Raw genomic sequence first — 12,459 nt, 5'->3', positions numbered from 1 at the left:
AAGCATTTTGCTGAAATGTGGCATTAAAACAACACAAAACCTAAAGAAAGACATTCTAAAACTTCCTGGTTTATCAGTTAAGTGAACATTAACAGAATAAAGACTTCTCAATTTGTTTTACATATGTGATCAGAGTCTGTAAGACTTTGTGATCTGGATCTACAAGCTTGATGAACTCTTTAAATATTCAGCAACTAAGTTCCCATGATGCCCCACACATGTGGATAATCACTGTCTTTAAGCAGCATACCAAAACTGAATGTTTAGTTCTAGCATGCCATTAATGAAAACCAAACAGATTAGTGGCTCATGTTGAAAATGGGTATTTCTTACAAGGATATATGAACCCCTTTAATATTAGTAGTGAATAAAATAGGCATGCACACTAGTTTATCATTATTCAACACACCTGATAATTTGAATGGATGAATATATCTAATGTAAGCGATTTCAAAAGAATAATAGTTATTTTTAAAGGCAATAGTAGTAAAGTGTACAAAATCTTCTAGGATTTTCCAAGAAGTCAGTTTTTGGATCTCGATTCATTAGCCTGGTTCATTCTTCCCACTGATAATTTATGGATACACGTAAACCCAAGAGCATTCAAGAATAATTAGATGCTTAAGAAGAGGTGTATGAGTACATTTCCATAATACGAACAATGAAAATAAGAAGGCTGCTGTGGCCTAAAAGTTACCAAAAAAATCACTAAACAAACCACAACATTGTGAACATGGGGGACATCAAGAAAGAATGAGAGCAATAAAACTGATTAGACCTCAGTGGCCATTTGGAAAACAAAAGTACAATTTTTCTTTCCCGTTGAAAGTTTATCAATCACATATCAAGTTGGAAATGGCAATGTTCACATCCTTGACTACCTTTTCTTTTAAATTGGTTTTGAAACTCCCCCTTTCTTTTGCTTTATCAATTGACAATTCCCATAACAAAATGAATAATGATGAGGGCCTCTTCAACTTGACAGCAATATACTTGAGTTGGCACATTAAAATAAAATCCATTTAGTTTCTATGGTAATGGATGGAAATACTTGATAGTTATCAATGAAAATAAATGTATGGTGATGGCAATTATTGGAGGATTAATAAAAGTAGATAAAATGCACCTTAAGAGACGAAATAGTAAGTTAGGGAAATAGCCTCTGGCAGGAATCTGAAGACAGGAGTTTTAAAGAGTGACAACCAATTAGAATGAAGAAGTTCTATACCCTTTTAAACAGAGATAAACATACATAATGAAAGGGATAAGATTAGATATTAAAATACTCTCTAGTATTTTAATGATAACACGTTACATAGAAACAGCACTGTCTCATTTTATAGCAGCTTTGACAAACTTGGCAAAAATGAATTGTCCCAAAATTTTCCTTAAAACACATGACTGTTGTGTAATTTCAAAACATCAGGCATAAAAACTTAGTATGATTATACTTTGTATAATTATATATTGCAAACTACAGGGAAATAGGAAATAAACAAAGTACCCACACTTGAACTTGACAACTTTACAGTTTTTCTGGACAGCTTTACCAACAGTGCTAGGGAAAGAACATACCTCCAGTTGCTTACTGGCTTCTTCATTTCTCAGTATAAGAGACAGCTTAGTGCGCAGACTTCGAAAGTGCATGTCAATCAACATGTGTGCTCGCTTTGAGGTGACTTCATTGATGGACTGAGTGATTTAAAGTTAACAACATTGTTAACAAAGCAAATGCCCTAAATGGGATAAACCAAACTGTACCATTCAAAAAACACTCACCAAAATGACCAGCTGATAATTTTCTGGATCATAAGTTACAGAGAAGGCACCCACTGCCTTTTTAAAATCCTTATGTGCTGACTCTTTGGCACACCTAGAAATAAAAAATTCATTACCATTAATGATAACTACCACAAATACATACAAATAGAATTACATACAAGAAGAATCAAGGATTTATACTAAATTTCTTTCATTGCAAAATGCTTGATCTATTTACAAGTTCCTTTTTATACATCTTTGAAATAGTCAAAGCAAACATTTGATACAATAAAGAAAGTGTAAAAAAGGAACTAGAAATTAAAAAAATTAATTTTGAGAATTTCATACACGACACTGTATCTACATCATCTCCATTTTCTGCGTTCCTCTAGGTATTTTTAAAACATTTATTTACCTGTGTATTCCTACAAGTGCACATGAATGATGTATGTGAGCACACACATGGTTTGTGGGTACCCACATGTGGGTACATGTAGACCATGGCATGCATGTGGAGGTAAAGGAACTTATTGGAGCTGGGTCTCTACTCACACTATGTGAAACCCAGGGATCAAACTCAGGTTGTCAGATATGTCAGCTTGTACACCTACAGAGTCATATCATGAGCCAACTCCCTCTTTTGAGATATGGTGTCATCATATTTTCCTAGATTAGCCTTAAATTATGTAACTGAAGTAGTCCTTTACTTCACAAGTGCTGAGATTATAAACATGCACCACCCCACCTGCCTAAACAGTTATGTTCTTAAGGAATTGCTGTTAGGGTTAGATTGCTGAAGAAACCACATTTAAGGGAATCACTCTCTTCCATATAATTTCTGATTTTGTTTATATACAAGTCAATATTTTTCATGGGCCAAACAAGCTTACAGAGATAAGTCACAGGGTATCTGAATTTCTCGTTAGTTTTCTTTTAAAGAAAAGCAGCTAAGTATATTGAAAAAGAGCAAGAAATACTTAACAACGACTTGCATACATCATCTCGGGAATTAAAAGAGGATTTCTATGTATTCTGAACAACAATAATAGGACATTTATCTAGGGTAGAAGTACGCATCAGACTTACTGTACCTTAAAAAAAAAAAAAATCAAACTCTTATCTGAAGTGTTTAAAATCATTACAGGCAAAAGATTACAGAAAGGACTTTTCCAAGCCTCTTCTGCTTTAACTTTGTAGTCATGACTTTTGATAGGATTATCATTTTGTCATCCTCAAAATTGTAAAAGCTTATGAAAAAGTTGGTTTAGAGAACTTGATGTATATTACACACTTTAGCCATATATAAGGTAGGCTTAAAGAAATATAAGACTTGTTTGATTATACAACTAGGAAAAAAACAATTTTTTTCCTTTTCCACTGAAACCAAACTACTTTTGCCAAAGGTTAATGAATTTAAAACCATACTATTATAAAATTAACCATCTGAATCAGTACCCTATACACACATACATATAAGCATATGTACATGCACATGTACATTTGTATAAATACATAGCCTTGCACATTCCCAACAGTTTTTCATATAGTATGTTTTGTATATCAACTTACATTTGTCGTAAATCTTCTGGCACCTCCAGTTTGATCTTATGGAAAGTATCTTTTGTAGCAGGTTTGTTGGGATTAACAGATCGTAGACGCTCAATCGTGACAATTTCGTTATATGTAGCATCACATGCTGCATATTCTATGACATAAAACTGAGAGAAATAAACAGAAGTCATTCTTAGCTATATTTTTAAAACACAAAAATATAATAATACCTTTTCCTATTTTTTGAAACAATAATTCATAATAGCCCAGGCTAACCTAGTATTTACTATGCAGCCAAGGATGACCTTGAACCCATGATCCTCTGACTTAGCTACTTGAGTGCTGGTATTAAGGACATGAATCACCCTGCCCCACTCTTGGTGTCATTTCGAATATAAACTTTCATGGGAGGGGAAACTTTAATCAATGAAAACACATAGTATCTAATAAACTTATAGTAAAAACATTTTCATAAAACGACTTAAAATTAGGTAGTAATTAAAAAATAGATAGCAAAATAAAAATATAGTACCTGGGTTTAGAAAATGTAAATAGTATGAACAAATAACCATTTTCCTACCTCACCCTTTATCATCCTCACTTTAGCTAACCACCAACAGCAAGGTTCTTTTTCATTTGCTCTGGAATAAACCTACACAAAAATTACAAAACAGAATATTTATGATTAATATAATTCAGAACCAGCATATATCAGATATGTCATGTGTCTTTGAAATCATATGTCACATGCCTTCAACCAAACTGTACCTATATACTGACCTAGATGAAGATATGTAATTGAAAACAACTGGAGAACTTAATATTAAAAGCACTTGGTTACCTCTTTGCTCTGTCAGTTATACTTAGTACTTTCAACACAGATATTGAGAAAATCTGACATCCATAAGATGGTTAGATTTATCTTCTGGAGGTACTTAAATGAGCTACAAAATTGTATCTGAAATCATTTAAACATTATTTCATTTTATTCCAAAAACTAATCCAAACTTATATAGACACCAGCTGCAACTACCTGTTAACTAATTTCATTAATGACTTAGGCCACAAGGGTCCTGGGCTTCATGTTTCCTGAAGGCTACTTTGCTTTTCTGGTTCTTCTTTTACATAAATAAGGACAGATCTATGCTGGCAATCTTCTGAACACCACTTTCTTGCCTCTCATACACAATTCTAATAATTATCTTTTGGGAAACCACTCCAAAGTTCAGTTGCAATGTGTAGCATGGAATCTTTTGTGATGACACTAGAAATAAGTGTTACTAGAACATAACCGTTTTTGACCTGCTGTGCCATCTCTCTAGCTCCTCAGGTAAGTTTTATGCTTCATCTCATTGTACCTTATGTATCTTGCAACTAAGTAACAAAACAAAACAACAACAAAAAGCCCAAAATAGTTTTCTTTACCTCTCCAAAATCTTGACATAGAAACAAAGAAACAAAAACATAAACTGGTCCTTGCTTTTACACAGCCTGCAGCCCACAGGGAAGTTGACAGAAGAGGGTTTTTGAAAAATAAAACAAAATACAAACAAACAAACAAAACATGATCATTCACTTGGTGATGTAAGTGTATGGGTGCACATCTGGAAGTCAGAAGACACGCCTCAGCTGCCTATTCTCTTCTTCTACCATGTAAGTTCTGGGGATCTAATTCAAAGCATCAGCCTTAATGGCAGTACCCTTACCTGCTGAGCCATATCAACAGCCTAAAGATCTTTAGGTTTAGACATCTCTATTTACAACTAAGATCTCTTGCAAAGCCTATCAAGCTCAGGAGACACTAAGTATATTATTCTATTTCCTCATTTAATTGTAGATAACACAGGTTTGAACATTCAGAGACTTTCTCTGATTAGACTCTGAAACAATACTGCTGCCCCTGCATTGTCTTCCTTTTAGTTATTCCCCATTCATTTGACTTTCGTTTGTCATGACATTAGCTATTCCAGCTAGAACGTAACCTAATAAAAGGCAGGCGACTGCCCCGTTTTGATATGCCTGTGATATACAGAGCAGAAAAGTATCATTTATGGACCTAACTTCATTTTGCTTACCTCTAACAAGTATCTATTTATTTGCTTTCGTCATACTACAAATATTCATGAAATTGCAAGAAAAAAGGTATTATGCTAAGTATTGCAGAGAAAGAAAAACAGCTCAAAATGAGGCCTGTGAAGCAGGAGGTAAGAGACCACAAAAATTGTTCATAGTATGCCCTGCAAAAGGACTTTTGGGTTATAAATGTGATCTAAAAGATACAGGTTTCAAAAATATATACCATAAAGATTCACCCCCAATACAACAAATTTTAGGTTACTAGTCTATTAACTAGAACTATTTATTTTTGTTTGTTTTATTTCCTTTTTGAGACAGGGTCTTTTTCAGTAGACTTCTCAGTTGTAGAACTCACTATAAAGACCTGGTAGGCACTGAACTTTTAAGTCCACCTGCCTCTGTCTCCTGAGTGCTGGTATTATAGGCACACCTGACTCTAGATTTATTAAACTTGTTTATGGAGGTAAGGATCTCACTTACATAGAATTGGCCTCTAACTTGCTATTAATAGCTGATAATACACTATGAACTTCTGATCCGCCTCGTAAGTGCTATCATCATGCCTTGTTAGAACTCTTATTTTTCTTTGTAAAACCACTTTTACAAATTCATTTTGCTTTAAAAGTAGACAGTAACAAGAAAAAAAAGTATTACCTAAACAAAGATTTAGAGATGAGGTCAAGAGTATACTACTCAGTAAATGGACTTAGGGCAGTGACAAGATAATCCCTGAGTATTGCTGAAATAGTCAAATATAAGCACCTTATAACAATTCCAATCATTAAAAGTGATACTCAAAAAGAATATGCCCATTTCAATTCTAATACTCAAAGTGGTTTAAGTACTATTAAAAACAAGGTATATTTTAAAAGTCCAAGCAAATTAAATACACAGATGCCTTCAGTTCTTAGTTATTTCATGGCTGGTGCAACTCACCTCAACTTCGTCACTTTCGTTTATATCTTTATTATAACCTACAGGTGGTGGGAATCTCACATCATGGAATGGAATCTGTCTGTCTGGCTGCCAGCTGCAAACAAACAAAGTATCATTATGTGATTAACATGCTTCTGGAGTTTAATGGAAACAGTGTCCATGCTGCAATCAACTTTGGTTAAGTGTGACTCTTTCTTGTTTTAAAGAAGCAAATGCCTTCAAATGGCCAATTTTTTTGCTGAGTGGTGCAACAAAGTCTACATGCAGCATAGCAGCCTGTGCTTCCACACAGAATTTCTCTAAACACAACAGATCAAAACTATTATTTAAGTTTTTTTCATCAAATAATTTCAACTCTGGGACTTTTAAAACCTAAGTCTATAAAAGAAATTCATTTGATGCTCAAATTAGTATTGGTAATTGATTGTTAGTAATATCATCAATGGAGTTCTACTTGCAAAATAATTATGACCACATTCCATCAACACGAAAGAGTGTCCTCTACTTCTGAAGCAACATGCCAGTCAGCACATTAGCAACTCTCAACTCACTTTTCCCCCTTTAAATTTTAGATCCCACGAGGTGGTCAATTCTTGCCATGGGTAGCTGGATGCTGATCGGTATGATGAATCAGCATGGACTGGGTTGGTGGGGGGGTGGCTCCTAAACCACAGAAACCCAATGGAGACAGCCTAAAGGAGTTCAATTAAATTGTCTACATTTCTTAATTTAAAATAATACTGAATAGCTTTAAGATGCCAATTTCTTTTTTCTTTTACTTGCAAAGACACAATAAAATGCTAAGCAACAAATTTTGTAAAGTCACTGGATGATTCAATCACTGGAGCAGTCACTTTTTCTGTAAGAAAACACTGAGATTTGAACTGTGTAAAAAACATTGTTTTAGATTGATTTAAAAATTTGTGTTTATATATATGGCTGTGTGACTGTGTATGTGCATGCACAAAGGCCAGAAGAAAGTATCAGATCCCCTGGAACTAGAGTTTCAGTCCTCTCTAAGAGCAGCAAGCATCCTTAACTGCTGAATAACATTTTCACTCATAAAGCGCCTATATTTTGATAAAGGACATTTTAGTAAAACACTATTGAGGAACTAATTTGTCTTTTTTTATTTCTGTTGATAAAGAAGATTATATAAGAGGACAAATAAGTCAGAATTTGTGGAATTATGTTGAGTGATAAAATTAGGCTGCCTCTTCTGACTTATGGATATATCATCAGAAAAATGTAATTAAAATAAAACAGAACATCCTTTTTATACCTACTGATAACTAATGACTTTAAAATGTTAGAAGTTGATTGGTAAATTTCACCTGTAAGACATACATACAAAATATAAATTTCTTGGTTCCAAAGAAATGACAATGACTAATTCTTTACATATGGAGATAGAGTTTCAAGTCTACTTTCAAAGATGTTAAATATGAAATGTCAAAAGTAAGCACCCTAAACAAGCTAGTCTTACTAAATGAAAGGATCCTACTCTATGAAATACTGTGTGTTTCCTTCCTGCTTTCTTGATAAATCTTCCCCCCCACCCCCGTTTCATATGGAAAGCCAAAAACAAAACAAACAAAAAAACAAAAGAAAGAAAAAAGAGTAGTAAACCAAAATGTCCATTTTGGAAAACAATATCTCACTAATAAGCAGAAAAAAGTATAATCACAATGAGGCTTTTAAAGAATGGTTCCAAAGGACCTAAGTAGGGTCTCAGCACCCTTGTTGGGCAACTTACAACTGTCTCTAACTCCAGTTCCAGGGGGGATATAATACTTCTAGCTTTCATTAACATGTATGCTCGTGCTGAACGAGCACGCACGCGCGCACACACACACACACACACACAGGCATGCACGCGTACACACGCATACATGATTAAAAACAAAAAGTTTAATTACAAAAACCTTATCCCCCAAATTATCAATAATTCCTTCAGTAGAGGTATAATATTATAGATGTCTGTTATGTAATGATGGATCCTTCAAAAAGTAAAAAGGTAATTATGAAACTTTTGTCTTTATGCATTCAGAGAAAGGCATTCTACTACTTAAACTTGTATTGCAGACTAACAGTATTAGTCAGGAGCATGGAACAGGGTTTATTATTCTCAATCTTCTCATCTGTGTTCTTCTACATGTGTATCAGGCATCAAAGGTTACACCTCTCTGTCCTATTCCTAGGTAAATGTTATCTGTGCTTACAGTCTAATTTCAGATTTTTCTAGACAGTGAATTACAGGTCTGCTCTTAATATTTTAGAAGCTAGGCACTTGTGTTTACTTCACAGTATCTATGTCAGATTGCATTTTAGGAGATTTTCTGATTTATAATTAATGAACCACATAATTCACCAATATAAATGTAAATTCAATAGTGTGTATGTAGTATGTTCTCAGATGTATACAATTACTGTTAGTAAATTATAGAACATTTTTATCACGACAGAAATTCTTCTATACTTTAGTTATGGCCTCTCTCCCTCCCCCTAGTAAGTTCTAAGCAATCACTATGCCACTTTATTATCTACATATTTTTAGCCTGTTTTAAAAATGTACTATTTATTAATCATGGTACAGAAAAAGGTAAATGTCACTATTCAGTTGGCAAAATCCTAATATCAGAACCAAAATCATATTTACTTCAGTGTCTCAAATGGCTACTACTGAAAAAAACCCTTATTAGTACTCAAATTTAGTGAATACATTTTCTCCCCCAATAAAATGTTAATACCTATACCACCATCAACTTTTTCACATAGCCCATATACCTAGATCTTCAAGTATTGTTTTATGATCTAGAAACAGAAAGCAGTAAAGATATCTGTCATAACTACTGATTAAAATAAATGAAATATAAAAATAACCTAATGTAGAAACATTTTTTTCTGGTAAAAGTATATAATTAAAAAAATACTATAAAAACTACAACCATTTTTTTCCTACGTTTTCAACTTTTAATAAAATCACAAATATGTCTCCTATTTAAACTCTCAGCAAACAGAGAAAACGTGCCTTTTCTCAATGTAAGAAAGGATCAAGACTATAGACTAAGGGTCTCTGAAGGCATAAGCATGACAAGGCCTTCCACTGATTAATACTGAGCTCTTTGGGAACTTCTTGTTTGGTAATAGGAGACACATGCAAGCCAGACTTCATTCAAAAAAAAAAAAAAAAAAAAAAAAAGGAAACAAATGAAAGGGTATAAAACATTCAAAAAAATCTTCAACATTAAGATTATATAGTGAGAAACTTACTTGTTTTCAAAGGCAACTGTTATAGAATCTTCATGAACATCTTTTACAAATGCCTGGAAGAAAAAATACAACTTATTTTGGAAGGTTAAAGACCAATTAAATTAAATTCTAGAGATATTCCAAAATAAAATGAGTCCCAGGTGGTAGTGGCGCACACCTTTAATCCTAGTACTTGGGAGGCAGAGGTAAGTGGATTTCTATGAGTTCTAGACCAGCATGGTCTATAAGAGCTAGTTCAAGGAGAGCCTCCAAAGCTACACAGAGAAACACTGTCTCAAAAAACAAACAGACAAAACAAAAAACAACACAAAACAAGACAGAATAAAATGGACCTTTAATTGAAAAATGAGTTTCTGATGTTCACTTATTCACCATATCTATTTTGCCAGGTATTATATATTAAGAGTACAGATAATTGCAATACTAAGTAAGAAAAATTGCCTTGGAGTTTTGCAAATTGCCAAAGAGATAGCCACAATGGCCATTACACTTCAGTATTGAGTATGAAGTGATAGGTAAACTTTAGGCTACGTTTTTAAAAATTAATAAACTTGTTCTAGAACCACGTGCCAAGCAGTAAAGGTACGTAAAGGTAACTTCTCAAGTTCTCTATTGTCCCCCTTTCACTTATCTATCTTCTATTTGGTTTTTAAGTTTCACATCAGATTGAAAGTACAACTAAGTTAAATTTAGTTTTTGCCCTATTATCTTTATCTTAGAAATACTTAGAATTAACTCAATGAACATCTATTAAGTGGACTGGTGCCTAAGATGTTCCTCTACCAGCCTTGGTAAAAGATCGGTTTGTTGGCAGTGCTATTACTTTGATAAAGGAAGATATACTGGAACTGAGAGGTTTCCACCGATTCTTAAAGTTTAAGGAAGAATTAGCCAAAGACAGTGGAGGATGGAGAAGCAAGAATGAAAGTGCAGACAAGAAAACACAGCTTGAGACTGGAAATAAGTCATCAATAAGAAAACTGAGACAATGAAGGAAGATTGGGTTTTTAACCCATATTTATGTGTATGGGGATGGGATGAATATCAACATGTCAAGCAATAAATAAATGTTCCTTTGAGAAGACAGCAGCATCAGGGAATCCTGCTCTCACTGGGTGACAGAGAAAATTATTTCCCCAGGATTCATTTCACCAATATGGTACTGGTAGCACACCTTGATGATTCACCTGCTTTAAAATGTATAATAAAGATTATAATATCGGAGGCCAAGCAAGCAATATGTGCAGCAAGGACAAAATCCCTAAGAGGATCCCCAAAATGATGATATGAAGCCAAAGACACAATGGAGACTGCAGACAGTTAGAAATTAAGAGGAATGTGGAATATGCGGCCAACAGCTGCAGGAAGCAAGCACAACATCATATAAGGACACATACATAAACACACACACGTACATACATACTTTGTGTGTATATATACCTATATAGTTACAGGTTTAAATGACAAGGAACCCAAATTTTCTTCCTAAACATTTGATTTTGCTTATTTCCTAGATTTATTTAAATTATTAACATTTATATAGCACATTTTAACAACTCTAGTACAATATTACTCATCATACTTTAGAATATGCCCTATTTCACAAGCAAGCATGCTTCCAGTGTACTAAGGGATTGTTTGTATGCACTATTTAACAATAAAGATGCCTGATTTTGAATTAAAAGTTGTGAGAATTGTTCACCCAGGCTCTTGGTTTTATATACCGTAGAATAATGTTATGGAGAAGGGGAAGGAGACCCATTTCATGTCTGGGTGTCCTTTGTCCTCACACAATAGCTAATACCAAGTTAATATTATTTGTGGGGAAGATTATTAGACTCCCAACTAAAACCAAGACTTCCATTATCCTTCATTTATTTACTAAGGAAATGTAACTGCTTCCTCATCCTTGTTGAAAGTTGTATGATGTTTGCATGTCTTGGAAACAGCACAACTCTAGTTCATTATATACTGAAAATGTTAAACTCTTTATTTAGTCAGTAAAATGAACTTTGGTACAACTTATGTAAAGAATTGTCCTTTGCAAAGCAAAGTCTTTGCCTAAAACTGTGCTGTCTATGGTAAGCAAAAGTAATCTGTAGCTATTTATATTAAAATTCATTAATTCAATGACCCATTCACCAGCCACATTTTGAGTGTTCAAGAGCTCACGGGCTATAGTACCAAATCCTACTTATTTAAAGCATCAACTGTTAAAAGTTTTCAAACCAACCATAAAAGCACTCTTTAAGAGTTAGCTGGAGTCATATGACTATATTGCTGTTTTCTTTTTCTCCCTACTTGCCTAAGTTATTATCTGGTTTAATCATATGCATTCAGTACATTTGCCTATTTCCTAAAAATGAAGCATTCTCTCAAAGGAGAGCTGTAAATGGTATAACTAAAAAAGAGAGAAAGTAAAAAAGATAAAAGGCAAAAAAAAAAAAATGTTTTCACAGTCCTTGAATGTAATTCTGGATGAAGTGTCAGAAATAGTTTGAGTAATCATCACACCCCAAGAGGGTCACTGCCTCTGAGTTAATGAGCCTTTATCTATGTATAGATATTTACGTGATTGTTTCAAAATCAGTCATTTTTAGTTACTGTTTGCATACTAACTGAATATAGAAGGCATATAATACCTTCTGGCGCTGCATTACTAAGTAGAATAAAGGAATCTGAGCAGTGGACGCTGGCCTGCACACTTTTAGGAACCACAGGTTCCATATATTCCTGTCTTTTCATCATACTTCTTCAAACAATGCTTTTTGTTTGTCTCTCTCTTAAAACATTCACTAGGTTCCTCTAGAGATCTATCACCTCACTTACCAACTTGGAAAACTTCATTTTGCTGTGATTTTT

The 12,459-nt window shown here is 33.9% G+C and overlaps 1 protein-coding gene across 10 annotated transcripts in view; it reads right to left on the bottom strand.

Moving 5' to 3' along the window:
* Positions 1-12,459, bottom strand: part of Fmr1 (fragile X messenger ribonucleoprotein 1) — a 36,856-nt gene that overhangs the window by 17,842 nt on the left and 6,555 nt on the right. For all 10 annotated transcript variants that reach the window (XM_051179440.1, XM_051179441.1, XM_051179434.1 and 7 more), the window contains exons 2-7: positions 9,598-9,650; positions 6,325-6,418; positions 3,893-3,964; positions 3,331-3,479; positions 1,780-1,873; positions 1,576-1,692 (exon numbers count right to left, since the gene is read on the bottom strand). In XM_051179440.1, the coding sequence (XP_051035397.1) occupies positions 1,576-1,692; positions 1,780-1,873; positions 3,331-3,479; positions 3,893-3,964; positions 6,325-6,418; positions 9,598-9,650 (579 nt within the window). The remainder of the gene's footprint in view (positions 1-1,575; positions 1,693-1,779; positions 1,874-3,330; positions 3,480-3,892; positions 3,965-6,324; positions 6,419-9,597; positions 9,651-12,459) is intronic.

Source organism: Phodopus roborovskii, unplaced genomic scaffold (assembly GCF_943737965.1).
Source record: "Phodopus roborovskii unplaced genomic scaffold, PHOROB, whole genome shotgun sequence".
Lineage (NCBI taxonomy): Eukaryota > Metazoa > Chordata > Mammalia > Rodentia > Cricetidae > Phodopus > Phodopus roborovskii.
The sequence above is the reverse complement of the archived record's forward strand: the minus strand, read 5'-3'. Positions and strand labels throughout refer to the sequence as shown.